At 30.3% G+C, this 20,964-nt stretch overlaps 1 protein-coding gene across 5 annotated transcripts in view; it reads left to right on the top strand.

Annotated features, from left to right (window-relative positions):
• Positions 1–20,964, top strand: part of LOC107437086 (solute carrier organic anion transporter family member 4A1) — a 59,258-nt gene that overhangs the window by 20,459 nt on the left and 17,835 nt on the right. Inside the window, exons 1-5 of one of the 5 annotated variants that reach the window (XM_087164030.1) lie at positions 13,501–13,530; positions 13,707–13,943; positions 17,297–18,092; positions 19,908–20,007; positions 20,796–20,917. In XM_087164030.1, the coding sequence (XP_087020156.1) occupies positions 17,348–18,092; positions 19,908–20,007; positions 20,796–20,917 (967 nt within the window). In that variant the 5' untranslated portion in view covers positions 13,501–13,530; positions 13,707–13,943; positions 17,297–17,347. Of the gene's footprint in view, positions 1–8,486; positions 8,577–10,007; positions 10,031–13,500; positions 13,531–13,706; positions 13,944–13,973; positions 14,107–17,296; positions 18,093–19,907; positions 20,008–20,795; positions 20,918–20,964 lie in introns of those variants that run through there. The other 4 variants (XM_087164034.1, XM_087164033.1, XM_087164032.1 and 1 more) reach the window with 4 other exon arrangements.

The following is a 20,964-nucleotide window of genomic DNA, read 5'->3' as shown; positions in this document are numbered from 1 at the left end:
TTTTTTTTTAATCTGTACGAAGAAAGAGTATTTAGCTAGTAATAATAATATACTGAAAAAGTTGCATGAAGAAAATATAATTATTATTTTCATCTCAACTACTCAACTTTGTTAATGAATTTAATTTTTTTTTCTGAACGGAGCATCGTGTCCGAAACACTAAACAACCTGAAACAATTGTATGGTGAAGCCATTTAAGGGCAATTTTCTTTCTATTTTATAATTATTGATTCTTAAGAGAATCGACATTTTTCCCTAACGTAAGCTGCTGTTTCAAGTTTATTCATTTTCTCCTAAGTTGCTTTTATTTCTCCTATCATGAGTGAGAGTTTTTCAAGGTTTGTTTGTTGATAATTTGCTGCCAAATTCCTTGTTAATCCATTCGAAAAATACTGAAATAGTGTCACTTTTTCCTATAAATATACTATTCTCTATATATTTAGCACTATAAATGAATGTTACATATGTAAATAAGACTAAGATAAAAACTTCCCTCGGAAAATCATACTTCTGTCAAAAAAATAATAATTGGTTAACTGCTTTTTCCAATAAGTTCTTAAAATTATTAATATAGTTTAAAAAGGTATATGCTTCGTGTTTCTTACTCCAGTTGTGCCTAACGTCATTTTAAAAGGACTGTTCATTTTTGCAACAAAACAAAAAAATTGGTAGCATACGTATTTCATTTTTAAGATTTAGTCTGTAGAAACAAGATAGTAGTTCCAAATAAAAATATTTATAATACAAATATTTTTCTTTTGGTCCTGAAATCACTGCCCAAATCATTGCATCCTTAAGCTTAAGTGGTAGGTAGAAGAAAAAAATATCCATTTTCTTCAAACAAATATGAACTACCACTTTTTTCATATATAGATCACTATTTGTGCCTGGGCATTAATGGGTTAATCATCACACTTAATGCTGATTTTCAGAATCCTTGCCAAATAATAGGATACTAAGTTGTATACTCAACTGGATTTGCAATTTAATATTTAAGAAGCACAAACGTTATAACGGATCGCTACTGAAGAAGACTGGTACTAAAACATAAAAACCTGTTTCTTTGTCTGGTGAAACTTGGGGGTGTTACTAATACTCCACGTTTTCCTGTCGTATTTCGTTTGATGTTTTCAATTACGCTATTAATTCGTTAGATTTCGGTAGAGTTTTTTCCTTCGATTAAATTTTAACACTGTCCCCTGAAATTTCCTTTCCTTGATTTTTGACATGAATTCTAAATCTATATATTTAGAGTAGTTATTGTAGAAAATCTCGTATATTGGAACCTAGAAAAAATGGTGAAAAATGGTAGCAATAACGTTTTTTTTTTTTTTTTTTTTTTTTTTCCAAGGACTATGGTTGAAAAAGTTATATTTTTCGGCAGCTTTAGTTTCACGAAAAATGTATTTATTTATTTTTCAAGTTCAAAAAAATAACGTCTTTACTCGTCATACGGATTATTTTAGCTGTTACTGATTAAATCTTAAAGTCAACAAAGAAGTTTAAAATGTTACATTGTCTTATCGGTATATTAATAACTTCCATTGATTTCCTAGAAAAACTAGTATTGATTTTCTGTTGTATAACGGTTTTTCATCTCAATCATATTTCCCTCCAGTTTTTTCAGAACTCGCATATACGCTATTAAAATTTAGATTGTGTTTTTGATAAAAAGAATTACCCTGATTTATTTGCTTTTTCAATAAATTTCATGCTGATTTATTTTAATTTCTAATTAAGAGGAAACAGCTGAATTAAAAATTAGTTGGAGGTTTTTGATTAAATATGATGGGATATTTTTTTTAGTATATTAGTTACAAAATCTAACCTGATACTTAGTGTTTGTTGTCAATGTCAATTTCTACATGCGTCAACAAGTCATTAAATTAATGGTCATATTTATATGGCGATGTAGTTGTCTATGCATTATCTCTCTCTGTAAAACACCGAAGGAAAAATATTGTTGACATCACTTGTTATTAATTCGAAATAAAAGCATGACGAGTCGCTTTTCGAATGAGTAAGTTATTTTTCTAATGGTTGTTAAAGTTATGCTTATTGTTTTTAGAGTGAAATGTTCACTGATGCGGCAGGATGTGAGCAGTAAAATGTTTAGTATTTTACAGTGATGCGAAAAAAAATGCGAAAACATTTTGATCAAACGGATTTCTCATTTGTTAGGAATCATTCTTAACTGTGTTTTTCGAAGCTGAAATAAAAAAAAAATCATCGTTTAAGCACTTTACACTTGAAGCAATGCGATGATTTTGAACTATACTGTAATCTGGCCGTGAAGAATTATCTGGGCTTTCGAATAAACCAATGTCTTAACTATTTTAAAAATTAGTAAGCTTTTTTAAACATCGCCAATTTGGAGACATTTTCCCACCTAGATTAAGATTACCAAAATCACTGCCATATTCTCAGTTTTTGCAAATTTTTATGAGCCTAAATAATGCAGCATGGGAGTAAGTTTTTAAATATTGAAAAATTAGACCACCACTGCTTTTCATTTTCATAAAACTGCGACTTTTCTCCATATTGACGTTTTGCGCCATTTTCAACCTAAACGTAGACACCGCGCTGGAGGCTAAACCTGACCTAAAAGTCATAAGTAACAGTTGCAAATTCTCAGCAGTTATAAAAATAGCATATTACTCACAAAAAGCATAATTTCATACTGCGGCAGAGCCTTCGAAAAACGACCTTAATAGTTCGAGGGCCAAATCTTAAATATGCCAATTGATTAGTACAAACGATATTTTAAGTAACGAAATCAGACTCAAAACTTTCTATGAATAAACATACCGTTTTTTCAGTGGATTCGAATTCTTAACCCTCAAAATATAAAGGTCGCAATCTTGAAAATATTATTCAATAATCTATGCAAGAGATTAGACGAAAGTTTGGGCCATATACTCAAGTAGCACATATCTCAAAAACGATATCGTACAAACTCAGCTTCGAAAATTGTACGATATTGTAGCGAAATATTGTACAATATAAAAATGGACCCCTTTTATAACGTATATTCCATATCACAAAAAAGATACTGTTCGATATTGTAAAAAACGTTAGGGAATGTCGATCGATATCTCTCAGCATTTACAAACGTTGTAGAATGTCGACCGACATTGTCAACACGATATTCAGAAAACGAATGCTGTGGATGCTGGTTATCACCAAAATTACGTTATTTCTGAAAATAAAAATTATGCCTGCTTGTAATCCAGAAAAAGCTGATAACAAAACCGTTCTAGCTTGTTTGAAATTAAATATTTGTAACTACCAAAATTTATAGACTACAAAATATATTAATAATTCTAAAATCTAATATTGAATAAGAAAAAGAAACTGATTTTGATTTTTAAAATTAGAGGTAGAAAAATGATCACGATATTTAATCAAAAATTTACTTGTAATTTTTTAAAAAGCATCGGTCATGTAAACCTTTCGGTATAAGTCAAGATGAAATCAGAGGGCGATTAAATTCCTACTAGGACACCCTTTAGTGTTCCAAAACTAATAATGATCATTCATGAAATGTAACGTTAATAATAATTATTCTTTCTTGTGAGTCATAATAAACTTCCCGCCATTTCAAGTTTTATTTATATTCACTCTATATTTACGACATCAACTTGCAAAAAGAAAAAAAAAATCGTTTTGTATGCAACTTACCTATAGACTAAACAGTTTCCGTAAGATTTTATGATAATAGCTTACCTCCCATGTTTTTGTCGGTATGTTTTGTGTAATTACGATCTAATTATTGCTTTGGAATAGACAAAATATTTGTCTAGCAACTGGCATGCCGCACTAATTTTCTTGGCAAAGAGAATTTTAAAAATAAAACAGCATAAAGCGCATGTAACACAAATATAAAATGTTACTATTTCTTAAATGCAGTTTGCGGAAATTGTAGAATAATAAGAATTGTGGAATCACGAAATTTTGTGTAATAATAAGAAGGCACTATAACGCAAGCAAAACTTTTCCTTGCAAATTCTCTTTCTCCTACAAAAGTAATTTAAATCTTAATGAAAAGTTAGTACAGGTAAATTGAGAGCAAACAATGAAGTTTCAAATGTCGAAAAAAATTTTCAGAATTTTGATATTTTGAAAACTTTTTTTTCAGCATCTGAAACTTTTTTTAAACTTTGGGTTAACCTAATCTAACTTTTCTCTAAACTCTTCTGGGATTTATCGTTTATAGAAAAAACTATCACCAACTTAAAATAGTTAAATCTCGTAACCATTGTCACCTCCACTACTCCAGACGAATGGCTAGGGGAGTTCTTTACACAGACAAACTATAGCGTTAGTGTCCTCGTAATTTCTATGAACTTCCCCACCCCGAACTACTGCAGACTGCTGCGGGAATGCTTTATCATTTTTTAAACTACACAGAAAATAAAACACCTTTGTAAACTATTGAGGGTGAATCTAAATTGTGTTGGTGAAGAAAAGTAGAACACCTCGTTAACATTGAGATAGGTCGAGTAGTCATACCATTCCGCCAACCGCTTATTAGCGTAGAGGTAGCAGGTTCAAATACCGCCGAAACCCTGGATGTATCTTTGTGATGCCTCTCTTTTTAATTTGTTCTACAAGTTCATAAAGGCTTACAAGCCATATTTTGTAGTGAGCACACAAGTCTGCATGTAGTCTGGACTCTAAATACTAAAGTGACATCGGAATTTTTTATAAAACCATGGGAAGTATACTCCCAAATTCATTAATTTTAGAATTCCGCACCTGGCTCGCACCGACCACAATCTCCGCAAAATATTCTCAGTGATAAACTAACTGATCATGGGTTAGAGTCCCTTTGCCGTTAGGCTAGCCGTGGGAGATTTTGAAGATTTTCCTCTTAATATTACGCAAATACGAGTTAGTTCCATCAAAAAGTCCTCCGCGAAGGCGAATTTCTCCCAATTCAGGAGTTCTCTTGTCTTTCGGATCGGGTTCAAAATTACAAGGCTAGTGAGGATAATTACAAGGAGTTGAACGTTAGTAGGTAGTAAACCAAAAATTGGCTCTTCTGTTCAACAACTGTTATAAAAGTAAATTTATAAGTATAGAAATTTGAGTTTATGGCCAATTTCTTATGTTAGGTAAAATTTCGAATATCCATGAAGCCTTATCATGAAAAATAATGATCTTATATATCAAATTAGTTTCAGGTAATGATCTAAATAAATTTCTTCGTATAAATCCATCTTAATCCCAAAAATAACTATAAAAAATGTTCTTCCCCCCAAAAAAGGGTAATTAAAGAAAAATGTTACTTATAGTAATGAAGCAAATTAACCATCACTGTTATAAATTTGTGAGATCCACCGGTAGCCTGAATTAACAACACTGAACAACAACAAAATGTCAAAAGCTACCTTCAAATTATAAATAAATTGCGACATTAATTTTAAATAACTCGTTTTCAGTTAATAACTTTAACCATTAAATGGCAGAATAATATACTTATTATTATTATTACTCTATAATTTTAATTCGAGCATTGTTCTTATTGTAGTTAGATATTTGCATGTCATTTTAATTGTAGCAAAAACAAAGCAGAAGGTGATTAATAAAGTTTAAATGTTTGGGGAAATTTATGAGGATAATTTAAAACGATGTGTTTGGATCACGCATAAGCTTTGTTTTAGGTTTGCGTGTTCAAGTATCTAATATTCAGATACCTAATATTCAGATTGCGGAAGTAATGTTCTAGACATAAAAACGATTCGAAAAGTTATATTGTAACTTTTCTTTGTTAAACAAAAATATATTTATTGCATTAATTTTGTGACATTTTTACTGCCTTTAAACGATAGTCCTAACATGCCTTTAAATTAGCTTAATGTGATTAAAAATATTTTTTTACAAAAATTGATTAGACGTTTGCGTTACACATATTCAAATTTATATATTTAGTTATGCATATATAATACATGAATATTATATGAACTGTTAGTGTGTTTGTGTGTAAATTGTCGAACAACCGAGGACGTTATTTTTTTTTTCTCTTCAGCAACGGAAAGATGAGACAAACTGAGTTATAAGTTTTAAAGAAATGATAGTTATAAACATGGATCTGTTTAGAAGAAATTTGGGTCCTTTAACGGACCCTTCACATAATATCTTTTCATAAAAGCGGACCCTTCACAAAGTATATTAACTTAAAAACGGACCCATTACAAAATCATTTTTCTTTTAATCGTTCTCTTCACAAAGTATATTAACTTAAAAAACGGACCCATTACAAAATCATTTTTCTTTTAGTCGGACCCTTCACAAAGTATATTAACTTAAAAACGGACCCATTACAAAATGATTTTTCTTTTAATCAGACCCTTCACAAAGTATATTAACTTAAAAACGGACCCATTACAAAATCATTTTTCTTTTAGTCGGACCCTTCACAAAGTATATTAACTTAAAAACGGACCCATTACAAAATGATTTTTCTTTTAATCGGACCCTTCACAAAGTATATTAACTTAAAAACGGACCCATTACAAAATCATTTTTCTTTTAATCGTTCTCTTCACAAAGTATATTAACTTAAAAAACGGACCCATTACAAAATCATTTTTCTTTTAGTCGGACCCTTCACAAAGTATATTAACTTAAAAACGGACCCATTACAAAATCATTTTTCTTTTAATCGTTCTCTTCACAAAGTATATTAACTTAAAAAACGGACCCATTACAAAATCATTTTTCTTTTAGTCGGACCCTTCACAAAGTATATTAACTTAAAAACGGACCCATTACAAAATCATTTTTCTTTTAATCGTTCTCTTCACAAAGTATATTAACTTAAAAAACGGACCCATTACAAAATCATTTTTCTTTTAGTCGGACTTTCACAAATTTGTTTATCTTCATTATTGTTTTGTTAATCGAATAAACCCTTCCCAGAGGTGAAAAAAAAAAAAAGAATAATGGATGTAAACGAATTACGTTTTGTCTTCGGCAGACGCTTCTTCCATTATTCGTCCGAAATGAATATTCTGCATTCAGCAGTGTAGGCTAAATACCAAATATTTGTATGTTGCATCTCTAATTTAGAAGCAGCAATTGCTGTTTATTTTTGAAAATATTTTGTATTATTATAATATTAAAGTGCTGAGCATAATCTTGTATCTATTTACAATTTAAAAACTCCTTGAAAAAGATTTTTGCAATAACAGGACCCTATTTGCATAAATTCATAAAGGCAGGACCCTGGTTGAAAGAATGTGACTTAACGTTTATTTTATATTCACAAATTACGAGTAATTTTTTTCATAATAATTTTAGAAAAACAGGACCTTTCACAAAATGTCTGGACAGAGACCCCTGATAAAGTTTACGACCACAGTGTGTCAAAGGATCGGGGCTCCTATTCTATTAAATTTTAAATTTTTTAGCAATACGTTTTTACGTTTCTTCACGTTCGAAACTTTTAAAGTTATTATTGTTATTTTTTATAACCGTTGTTACACATCGAACCAATTCTGAGTTAGAGACTATTAATGTTCAACTCCGTGGCCTTGTAATTTTGAATCCATCCCAGAAGACAAGGGAACTCTTGGATCAAGCATTGGGACAAACTAGCCTTCATAGAAGACTTTCTGGTGGAATTAACTCGCATTTGCGTTACCTGGAGAGGAAAAACGCGAAAAGCAAGGGGTTCTAACCTCCTTATCAGTATACCACTGAGGATATTTTACGTCTGCACTGTGATCGGTACGAGCCTGAAACAGTATTCGTACAAACCAACCACTGCTAGAATTTGAACCTGGGTCACTTCATTGGGAGAACATTCTATCCCAAGAGCCACTACGGGTCTACAAAATTATATTTTACCTTATTTCGTAAACGGCGTTGAACAGAGCCTACCCAATTTCTGAGTTTACGACTATCAATGTTCAACTTCGTAACCTTGTAGTTTTGAACCCAACCAAAAAGACAAGGGAACTTCTAGATCAAGCATTGGTACACACTAGCTTTCGTAGAAGACTTTTCGATGGAATTAACCCGCATTTGCGTTATATGGAGAGGAAAACTACCTAAACTAGATAGATTCTAATCCATGATCAGTTTACCACTGAGGATTTTTTTGAGGATTTCAGCACTGTGGTCGGTGAGAGCCAGGAATAGAATTTGAAATAATTAACTACTGCTGGGATTCGAACCTGGAGTGCGTCATTGGGATTTTAACGCCCTACAAAATTACATTGTAAATTTTCTTCTGCTGTAAAGAAACAATTTCGAGTCTTTTTAATCACTTTATTCAAATATTAATTTAGTATGATGGTTAAGCAGGGTCAATGCTTAGGAGGTGAGGAACAAGGTAGCTGCACAAGGTAAAATTTAAGTAGCAAAGGAAAAGTTTATGAATTTATTTAAATTTATTTAATTTAATCGGAAGAATTTGAAATGCTTTGTTATCTTACTATACTATAAACATCTAATACCATTATACCCAATTAGAGGATTAGTGAAAATGAAGATTACTGCTACGTTAGCACGATGAATGCCACGCTAATTTTACATGACTTGCTCGTCTGGCCAAAATGATTTTCTCAGTATGTATTGCATTAATTTCTTCAAATCATTTTAGTTACGATAATAATATTAAAAAAAATAATAAAAGCATTGAAAAATTTACTCGAATTAAGTGTTTTTAATAATCTTGGCTTCACCGGTCACCGCGGTGACTCCCGTGACGCTACTAACAAACTCAGTGTCTGTCACCGGTGACCCCCATGTCATTCAACGTGTTAATTACTGCGCTAACTTAGTAATAGTTAATAATTTTTTGAACAAAAATTGGATATAAATCAAATGCTTATATAATTGCAAGTGAAATAAACGGGCATAAGTCCAGAATCCGGCAAAAAATTTCGTTATTTAATAAAAAATTATTTGTTATTGTGCCTCGATTCAAAATTTACGCAAATTTAAGGAAAGAAATGTTTTAAACTTATTTTTTGTAAGAAAACACATCATGAACATTACTTAAGGTGCTTTAAATTTTCATATGAGGTATTCTCAATCTTACTTTACTAGCTAAAACAATAGTGAATTTTATTTTAGATTAAGTTTCCTTCGCACAGGTTTAACAATTTAAACTGAATATTTAAATTGCCACAAATTGTAAATGAATTATTTCGATAAAACTCTTGTTTAATCTTCTTCTAGCAAGAATTATGTCATGATGTTTTTTTCCCCAAAAATCCATGAAACATTGCTTATTTTTACGATTCTTTAAAGCTTCTATCTGATTATTCAATTTTATTGGCGTCAAAGATGAGTGAAACAAATGATTACATTACGTAGAGCAAACAATCGTGGATTAGAAAGAAAAAAAAAGTACTTTCATTTTCACTCTAGACTTGCTTGCTAAAAATTAAAATTGCACTGGAACCAATCAACGTTTCAACATTCTAATTTGAGCTGAGTAAACGGTTCGAAAAAAATGGCCAAACCTTATAATTGAGACAGACTGAAAAACCTAGCTATTGAATTAATTGGTGTTGAAGTCAAGTGAAACGAACTGTTGTGTTATTTAAAGCAGACGATTATAAAAAGTGAAAAGACTTCTAAAAATATTAAAAAGTTATTTTTTACTTTCCCTAAATTATCTTAAAAGAAAAAAAGGCAGAAAAAGCAACCAATAGATATTTTAATATTCTAAACTGTAAAGAAAAGCGGTTTAGAAAAAAATGCTATATTTAATAAAGAATGAAGAGCTATTACTTAGGTTCGAGTGCACCCAATATACAAATTCCATTTGACATCTAATTCATTCGAACTTAAAGGTTATCGCCAAACTTGCTGAACAAGTGTTTGTTCTTCTAGAAATAAAGAAATATCAATAAAAATATAACTGCCTCATCATTCAGTTGAGCTCCTAACCTCGTTACGAAGATTATCCAGGCTAGTTTTTCCGCCTTCTCAGTTTCAAGTTCGAGAAATTCTCGCTGTTTTTTGGTGGGATTTTCTCGCATTTTCCTTTTTAAAATAAGGAAGTTATAATGTAAGTTTTAATTTTTCATTTTCTTTATCGGGTACATTGATCTCAAACCTGACTTGTTGCGACATTCGTATTTATATTTGGAAACATTCGGAGTGGGTATTTGGAAACATTTATTTCCTTTTAGAATTGCGAGAAATTATACTCGATTATTTTGAGCTCAAAAGGATCTGTTTGCATACGTAATCCACATAAACTTGTACCGAGAGAAATTGATTATCAACAATTTAAGAAATAGTTTTTGCATTGTTTAAAAACAGCTAAGAGTTCTTCGTTTTCTGAATTTTTTTAGACAAAAATAGATTTTTGATTTTATTTAACAATTGTCCTGTGCCCGTGACTGCTGATTGCCCGACCAAAACTCCTTACAAAAAAGTATAGTGATTATTAATAAATTTTTTTTTAAAGAAAATTGCAAAGAAATAATTTACATCTATATAAAAACTACTATTTTATATAAAAGGTCTTCAAAAATTCTACAAAATAAGAAAATGAGATTTTGTGCTTTGAAGAAAGAACCCGCAATAAATTTTGTCCCGTGACTTTGTTCAGTCTTCTTATTTAATAAATTTAAATAAATAAATAATCTATATTGACTTCTTTATTTTGCTATTTATGCCTCACTTAACAAAATGTGATGGGGTTTACACATTTACTTGAACTTAGAACACAAATTCCTACTATTCATGTGTTTTAAAATGTAATAAAAACAAAATACGTTTAAAAAATTCAAGTTTTAAATAGCCTGTCTGTTATAGTCTAAAAATATTTTTTTAACGTAACATTATCAATTTCAGCTTCTTAAAATGTTTGAAAATGTATTTGCAATTATTTGTATTAATATCTAAAGCAGGCGACTGCAAATGCAATTTAGGGTAAAAAAAATTTGTTTGACCTTATGTTTTTTGTTTATGCTTGCAGTACTTAAAAACCAAAGTACTTACTAAAAACCTAAAAGAGCATGCACTAGTAGAAATTCAAAATTCATTTAACTATGAGGATCGAACTATGCATTGTGCCTTGTGCACGAAGACTCTTTTTAATTTAAAGCGACTAAATAATGCTAATAAAAAATGTCAGCCTCTTTTAATTGTTGAAAGTTTTCTGTTCTTCATCAGCAAATCAATTCATGGCTTTGACTCTGTTTATAAAAAAAGGTAAAATTAAAAAAAAAAAAAAAACACTTGTTGTATATATACATAGATATTGAAATGTTTCTAAATTTATTTCCACAAAATGAGATTGCACAGTATGAGATAACAACAGTTTAAACTATAGAAGAAAAAAAAGAATGCACTTTTTACTGCATTATTACTATTATTGCTGACTACTTTTCATGGCGTCTCCGAATATGTCTTTGCAGAAATTGAAAACTTACAAATAAATTAATTTGTTCTTAGCTTATATTCTAGCTGTTGTTACATTAAATTACTTTTTTCTTCGTTGTATGGACAAAATAACGTATGTCCCATTCATAACAAAATATTATTTGACATTGTTAATATACAGGGTGTTTGATAATGACCATACCTAATGCAATTAATGTTCAGAGCCCTTGTCAAAAATGAAGTAAAAAAAATATTTAAGCTTGGGAGAAATAAAAATGATCCCGAAATCTATGGTATCAATAGTGAGGAAAATGGGATGAAAACATCAAAACCTGTTTGATTGCATGATGAAACTTTGTTATTCTTATGTCACCTTTCAATTTTATTTTGTTCTCTCATGCAATCCCACCGTTCCTGTGTATTGTACAATTGTTTAATAAAAATTATACAGATTTGTAAAGTGTCTATCTGAGAACAATACTAAGGAGCAGTTCGATGTAAAATATCACTTTTGGAAATAGTTTGGTTTATCATTATACTGTCTGCAGTCTTTTCATTAGTCCTATGTAAGGCATTACATAATTTTTAAACCAGAAAAATTACTCTTTTTTTATTCATTTTTTATTTATTTTTATTTCTTTATTTTTATTAGTGTGAACAAGTTGACATTAATTCCATCCCCTTTATATTTTTCGATTTTATTTTAAATTCAAAAGTTAAAAAAATGCTAATTATAAAAACAAATTTAGAATTTAGATAAAAACTCTAATCTTTAATTATTTATTTTTAATTCAATTGACAATTTTTTGAAGGTCACTTTTTAAATTTTCTGTAATTCGTTGAACTAAGGGACCCGATAGGGTTACTCAACGCAAAAATAAATATCTGCACTTATGATTTTAAAAAAAAAGAAAAAGAAAAACAGAACGATTCGGAATTGTGCAGAATTTAACTTTAATATGAATTCAATACAGACGATATGATACTCTGATTTTTTTTAAATTTTAATTCGCATAATTTAGTATTATCTCTATTTTTTCTTTAATTCAAACGAGGAATTAAATTTGTGATTCTGATTTTTAAAAAAAAGAGGATGGGGGGGGGGGTGACCGAATCTTTTACTTTAAAGAACTTTACTTAAAAATAAATCACATTCACAATTAGAAAAGAAACAAGATTTCAAAATGTTCAGAATTTGATGTTAATCGATGAATGATAAGGATGATTGATTACACTTTTTCTTTAAATTAATTAGAAAACTTTGTCATTAATTCTATCCTTACTTTCCGTTTTTTCCCCTTTTATACAAATACTAAAAAATGCTAATCGTTAACACAAATTTCAGATTGAGATAGAAAACAAACTTAATCTTCCATCGTAATAATAAATAATTTTTTAATGATATCTTTTCTAAGTATTTCTTGTTCATAAAATTAAGTATCTCAACGCAAAAATAAATATTTTTTTATAAATAAGCCAGAAATAATATTTTAAATGTTCTGAATCTAATTTTAATGGTCAATAAAAGAGTTTTCTATCGAATGTTAAAATAATTTGAAATGTAGAAACATTATCATTAAACCAAATTAAGAATTAAACAATAAAAAAGTTTTAATAAATGAGACGAATTTTTCATACAAATCTTAATTAAAAAGATTTGCCGACAGTCTCTTACAGCTCCATAGAATTTTTATCACTAAACACTTTTTTCTCCTCCAAGTTTTAAAATTATGAATGTAAAACTACCACGAGAAAGTATAATTTTTATTCTCTCTAGTTACTTAGATTTTCTTTAATTACTCTCAATTAAAAAAAGCCAATGTGTTCAATTCAAGTTCTAATAAAACTTCACTCAATAGTTAATGCAGTTTAATTATACCTAATTTTTAACTCTAATTTGTAATTATTAGTTCTTATTTTTAGTTATTATTATTTAGTAATATAATTAGTTGTTATTCAAACTGATCAATTTTAAGGGAGGACTTATAATTTAGATCAGAACCCACCAACTTTTCCCAGTATACAAAAAGGGTGTTTCTTGGATTTTCGAAACATTGAGAGTCGAAGTTTCCCGATGAGCTGTGAAAATCTAATTTATTTTGTATACTTTTTTGCTTGGACGGGCCCTTACGCTTGCGGCGCGACAGAATATTTGTCACGTAGAAACATTGACTTGTTGTTGTTGTTGTTGTTCATTTACGTCGCACTAGAGCTGCACAATGGGCTATTGGCGACGGTCTGGGAAACATCCCTGAGGATGATCCGAAGACATACCATCACAATTTTGATCCTCTGCAGAGGGGATGGCACCCCCGCTTCGGTAGCCCGACAAACCGTAGAAACATTGACAGAATATTAAAAGATTATTTATATGCATTTTGTCTAATTTTTTTCATGAATATTTAATATTTTTGGCAATGAAAACACCGCAACTAGCCAAAACGCGGATGAAAAATTTTCAAGTTCCAATTGAATAAGAGATCTAGTTCAGCTCGAATCGAGAGAAAGTAAACAAATCGTTCCTGCATCCTGACAGCGACGGCCGTAGTTTAATGACGCGGGAATGTCAATCTGTCAAACTTTGTTTGGTAAGAATGAAATGTTTACGTTTCATTAATATTTTGTATTTAATAGTGTTTTCCCACTCTGCTTTGTTTGCCTAATTCGTGAAATAATGAATTTCGTGTTAGTATGAAAGTCGGCCATTTTTTTAGCTTCGAAAAAAGGGATTTTGCGTTTACCTAATTTTGTGTTAGTGAGATAGAATTAATCTTTGGTAACATTTTTCTATTAAATGTACTGAACCATCTTTATCGAAATTGTGTGTACATTTTCTATTAGAATTTTAATTCAATAGTTTTTTATCGTCACCCAATTTAACTTTGAATTAGTTTTGCTCAATATGTTGTTCTTTAATATTCCAATAGAATTGCATTATAGTCAATTTGCTTTCGTGTAAAACTCACGTTTTATGTGTTTTTCATATATATATATGTATTTTTTAAATCTTTTTCGCAGCAGTATTTTTATTATAGTGGAAACATTATTATTAACCCTTTAAAGTTACATGGATGTCGAATTAACGGCCATTGAGAATTTTTTTTCTCCTAGAGATTGTAATATTTATTTTTTAATGTTAAAATCCTAATTTTGAAAATTAAATCTTAAATTATTATACTTACTACGACAAATGAATAATTCATACCTATGTAAATAAGATATACTAGTTAGGCAATTTTTCTAACTCGTGTTAGTGAAATAGTTTAAATTTTAGATAAATTTTAATACCTTAACTATTAAAAGACTACCACTTTAAAATCTTTCTCAACAACCATACAAGTTGGCAGCTATGGAGTTACTTTCATGTCCTTTTACTAGTTTTCAAACCTAGTGTTATTACTAGTTTTCTTATGTGAGGGAATGTACTGAAATGCTTGTATTTTCCTAAAGAAGATATGTTTAATATCAAAGAATTACTTCTATTATTCTTATACAGGGTGCGTAGCATTTTTAAAAAGTGCTTAAAGGTGCTTTTTTCATTGGGTGTTTTTCAAAAAGTGCTTAATTTTCCCTTTATTTTCGCCACCTTGCCAAAAGACGCTGTCAATATTGTTCCATTCATTCCAATGTTTTCACAATTCAACCCCAATCTATTTCGGCGTACCGTCAGTCTTTAGCATATGAAAACGCCATTCGTTCTATGATTTCAAAATTTATTCATGATTTTTGACAATTGTCAAAAACTATGCCTGCAAAACTAACAAAACTAAAGTTTTTTTTTTGACATGACTGTTAAATCTGGATAAAATCGTCAATTGTCGAAAACTTGCCAACCCTGCCTAATTATATATTTTTTTAAAGTGCTTAAAAATATTTTTTAGTGCTTAAAAGGTGCTTATTTTTTATTGAAAAATTTGGCTACACACCCTATTTTAGAAAGCATAAACATTTAGTTATTATAAACTATCTTAATTCTATCTTCAATTGCAAAACAGCTCGGTGGTCCCTATCCTTCTGTAAAATTTTCTTCCTGGTAGCTCTTTTGTTGGCCATGGTTTTCCAATTATTCCCTCTCAGGACGGTGAAATCTCATTCTTGGCTGTGAACCCATTTGAGGTTGGGTCAGCCTTTAGCTCTCATTTCTGTGTGCTTCGTCAAAAATTTTTTTTGTGTTGATGATAATTCTTTGTTCATTCTAGTATCATGACCAGTCTATTTCATTTGGATTTTCATGTGTGTGATGAAGACTAGATTTGAGCGAAAAAACCAAAAGTCAATTTGTGTTCCATATAAATTGAAATATGCATTATACTCATTCAAACCCTGCTATAGTGAACCGAAATTTCGGTCCCTTGAAGGTTCACTATAGCACGGTTTGAGTGGCTATAGTGAGCCTTCAAGGGACCGAAATTTCGGTTCACTATAACCGGAAGTTCACTATATCCATACCACAAACAATTTTAACTAGTGGTTCTGAGCTCCTCCCTTTTATTACACATTATTTTCATAAATTACTAATGCAATGAAATACAAAAATGACTAAAAAGCAATATGTAGTAACAAAAAATGTGTTAAATTTTATTTTTTATTGCTCTTTGTCTTGCTTGTGAAAAACTTAGGGATGGGAAATTGAAATAAAAGAAGCAAACAAGAAAAAAATGCTTACGGCTACATTCCACTCTGTAAATGGTTTTAAAAATAGTTATATGTATTATCTCTAAAAATTTCAAAATTACAAATTACCAAAAAATGAAGAAAAAAAATCAGCCGAAATCAATATTTTGTGAAGGGTCCGTTAACAGACCCAAATTTATTTTAAACAGACCCCTGATATTATACAGGGTGTTTATAAAGTCCCGGACCCATTTTGATGTTTAATAGCTCATAAAATAATAAAGATAGATTAAAATTAATAACATAAATGGTTAGATAGACTCAAAAAGTTTCATGACCCTTGTCAATGAACTTCCACGTGTGCCCCCTTCTTTTTTAGAGGTTTACAACAGATATGGTAGGAAGGATAGAAGATGGTGCAGATTTTCTGAAGCGCAAAATGTTCTCCGACGAAGCATCCTTTCATGTTTCTGGCATTGTTAATTGCCTTAATATGCGCATATGGGGGAAAAAAACCCATGAATACCGTGAGATAAATAGATTCCCCAATGGTTAATGTGTGGTGTGGACTAATGCACGACCGAGTCATTGGGCCTTTCTTTTTTATAGAAAAGACGGTCTCATCAGTCGTATAATTAGACATGTTGGAAAACTTCGTGTTTCCACAACTAGAAGAGCTTCACCCACATGTCTTTTTTCAACAAGATGGTGCACCACCTCATTGGGGTATCATCGTTCGTAGTTCTTTGAATAACCATTTTTTAGGAAGATGAATTGGGCGAGGAAGTCCAATTCCTTGACCACTCAGATCACCTGATATAACACTGCTGGACTTTTTTGGGGGGGGGATTTATAAAGAACAATGTTTACAATAAGATCGTGTCGAACATTGATGACCTAAAAGCCAGAATTACAACCGCAATAGCCTCTGTGGATGCCGACATGCTTGCCACTACCTGGCGTGAAATTGACTATCCACTTGATATTCTCCGTGCGACGAAGGGGCACATGTGGAAGTTCATTTGCAAGGGTCATGAAACTTTTTTAGTCTATGCAACCATTTATGTTATTAATTTAAATCTATCTTTATTATTTTATGAGTTATTAAACATCAAAATAGGTTCGTTACTTTATACACACCCTGTATTACTCGAGGAAATATGAGTTTGTCACCTTTAGTTTCTCGCATGTCACTTCTCCCTAGAGTCGCTAAAAATGTAAATTTTTTATTACATTTTAGGTACTGATAAGGAAATATTTCTGTTTCTGTTAATCATTTTTGTCAAATACTATTTGTAAACTAAATATTTTAAAATTTTTTTTTTAGGTCAATGACTGATTAAAGATCTTATGGCCGTGAAATTAACATAGTACAAAAATGACGGGTGCCAATGATTCAGGATTATCTCCTGAAAGTGATAAAGCCTGTGCATATTCAATATCTTCTAGTAAAAGCCAACTATTTTTGGTAAAGGGTGATATTGCTTTCGAAGATACCACTTCAAAAGCAAATGGCTCTATCAATTCCGTGAGTGAACTATCAGACAGTTTCACTGGAACAGACAAATTGTGTGGCTGGGCCAATTTCCGTCCATTGTGTTTACAGAATTGCAGAACTCCTCGGTGGTTCCTCTTCTGGATATGTTGGGCAGGAGCTCTTCAAGGACTTATTGTAAACGGTTTTATAAATGTAGTCATTACGACAATAGAAAAAAGATACGAGTTAAAAAGTACTGAAACTGGCTTTATAGCCGGCTCTTACGATATAGCATCATTTCTTTGTTTAATTCCTATTACATATTTAGGTGGCACACGCAGCAAACCATTTTTTTTAGGAAGTGGACTTATTCTTTTGTCATTCGGATCTTTAGTGTTTTCCTTGCCATATTTTCTCGCTGGTACTTATACGTTTAGCCAAGAGCAGGATTTCCATTGCCATTCTGGACTTCAAAGTGCTAATTATACAGCAGTCTGTTCTGTAGCAGAATCTTCTCTATCAAGCTATAAATATATATTTTTCATTGGCCAATTGTTGCATGGAGCTGGTGCTGTTCCATTGTATACTTTAGGATGCACTTATCTGGAAGAAAATGTCTCTACTAAAATGTCATCAATGTATTTAGGTCTGTGATATTTTATTATATATTTATACTCTGTTATATATTTTTGTTGCTATTATATATCATATATTTTGCATGTTTGCTATTATATATTTATTTTTATGCAGTTTCTGAATTTTACTGTGTATTAACCCCTTTAGAACCAGCAGAGGAAAAAAATGCTTCTAAGGCTCGCAAGCTATGAGTGTATACAAACCAGGGGTCTGTCCAGGTCAAATTTACTACCGTTTAGCAGTACCTTCACAAATTTAACTTAAGGAAAAAATAATTTTTCTTAAAATTTTATTTTTGTATCCCGTAAGAAACTATAAATCCATATTTTTGTGTTGATTTTTTAATATAATTTTTAATTTTCACAAATTATGTCTGAATTGTCACAAAATAGGTACCTCTCAGAAAAACCTAGGCAGACTCCTGCAAACTAAAGATTACTTTTAGGCGGTGTAATATGAGAGTCTTGTATTGAGATAATATCTGTGATCTTGGGCCACTAGAGTTAAGGTTCAAGTTGGGTAAATCAAATCATTAAAGGGTAATTTGGTAAACTAATATTGCGATTCAAACTAGTTAACCAATTCCATTTATTATAATTTTTGTATTCTAATCTTGTTGGTATTTAAATGGGTTTTTTATAAAGTTATATATTTTCTTTTTTTTTTTTAAGAAAAATAGCTTAAATTGTTTTTGTATGTGAAGTTAATTTAAGTTTTTGAATAGAAAATCTGGAATTAATTTACAAAAAATAATTGCTATTAAACAAACAGAAATACAGAAATTTTATACATATTATTCCATTAAAATTTTAAGAATTTTTTAATGCTTTTCTAAAAATGATATAAAGAATATTGTTGTTCTTGAAATTTAGCAACTTTTTATTACCTATCATGAAATTTAAGTAAAAGGAATTCTAATTTAAAGCAACCAATATTGAGTGTTATTTAATCTGTTAAATAATTTGAATCAGGTTTATAATGATTTGAAACTGATTACTACATCATTTCAAACCATTAATATTCACAGTAGAGTTTGATACTAGTTCAGTGGTTTGATAAAAACCTCATAATTTTAATTAGTTTCAAGATCATTGAATTATCTGAATCTTCCATATTGCAAACTAGTGCTCCACAACTTTTTAAATTATGCTTTTTTTAATCTTGCTTATATTGCCATTTGTTAATCTCTAATAAAAAGGTTTGGTTCTTAAGAGAGTAAAACATTTAACGCAGCAAAGCATCGCTTTTCAATGAATTGTATAATATAGTTTTACTAGCAATGACTGTAAAAAAAATATACATACTTTTTATAGAATTTGAAAAGTTTTACATTGTCTTGTAAACTATTTGCTTGATCCGCAACAGGAAAATATTTATACATCCTTCCTAACGTAAAGATAATTAGTATTAGTTTCAACTAAGCTTTTGATTATTATTTTGCTAAGAATAATCAATCCGTGTATTTTAAATGTTTTAACTGGAAATCAAGTTGCGACTACTAGGGTGTTTTCGTATCAGTCTGTATTTTAGCGATTAAATATAAATAAATATACAAAAGAAATGAAGAAAAAGATAAAAGCCAATGTTGAAGTTTCAAAAATAAAATATTGTTCATTAGTTTGAAATCTAGTTTGTGTTTTATGTTTTCCTTAAAGAAATATACAGTTTTACATTTTTCAGAAATTTACTTTAAAATAAATCTTGCCAAGTTTAAAAATCATTAAAACAATTAAATTTTATGATAGTCTGTGTTTTAGTGAATTCTCTCAACAAAATTTTACACTTTGTTATCTATATAAATAATAAGTTTTTATTATGATACTAGGCATTTTTTACACCATGGCTATTATCGGACCTGCTTTGGGATATCTTCTTGGCGGACAAATGTTGAGATTATATGTCGATTTTGGCATTGATGCTAATGAGTAAGTGCTGAGGATTTCATTTATTAAATTTCTTAAAATTAATAAAAGCATGTTTATTGTTACTGCAATTCAAATAAAGATTTTTTATTTTTTATTTGCATATTTTTCTCTTAAAAACCCACCTCATTTGAGAAGTTTCGAGAGTGAGTTGATATTCTATGCTTACAATCAACAACTTGTTTTTAAACTTAGAAATTCAAGTGTTTATAAAGTCTAACTTTACATGTTTTTTTACTAAGTTTATCCTGTCTGACAATTATGTGATGAGCTCTCATTTAGGTTGCTTGTTTTTAGTTGTAGAAAAAATACTTACCTGCTCTAACTATATTTACACTAGCATCCTACAAAGCTAATTTTTGGCTATGAAATAATTATATCTCTGTTCTTTCCTCGGTCGTCGGGCTACCAAAGTAGGGAGCCATCTCCTCTGCAGAGGATCAAAATTGTGATGGCATGCCTTCGGATCATCCTCAGGGGCGCTTCCCAGACAGTAGCCAATAGCCAAATGTGCAGCTCTAGTGCAACGTAAATAAAGTTCCTTCCTACCTGTTCTTTCCTCAAACACCAAAAATATTTTATCTGTTTTTACTAGTTTTCTTTGCAAGGTATTTTTCTATTAGTTCTGAAAATTCACCAACTGAGCTGGGTTTTAAAATTTGTCTCAATTATATACATTGTTTCTTTGCAGTATGTTTTTGATTTGTACCAATGTTTTTTATATTTTAAAAATTTGTATCTATGTATTTATTTTATTTTTTTGAATAAAATCTTTTCTTTTTATATTTTAGGTTAGGTTTATCACCATCAAGTACTGTTTGGGTTGGAGCCTGGTGGATAGGCTTTGTGTTTGCAGCAGTTTTAGGATTGCTTATTGCTATACCTGTTCTTGCTTTTCCTAAAACATTACCATGTAAGTTTTAAACTTTTTTTTTTAAATTAAGAGAGCAAAAATCAAAT

This window comes from Parasteatoda tepidariorum, chromosome 5, assembly GCF_982258835.1.
Source record: "Parasteatoda tepidariorum strain Cologne lab strain chromosome 5, Ptep-v5.0, whole genome shotgun sequence".
Classification (NCBI taxonomy): Eukaryota; Metazoa; Arthropoda; class Arachnida; order Araneae; family Theridiidae; genus Parasteatoda; species Parasteatoda tepidariorum.
This window is presented reverse-complemented; position numbering and strand designations above follow the sequence as displayed.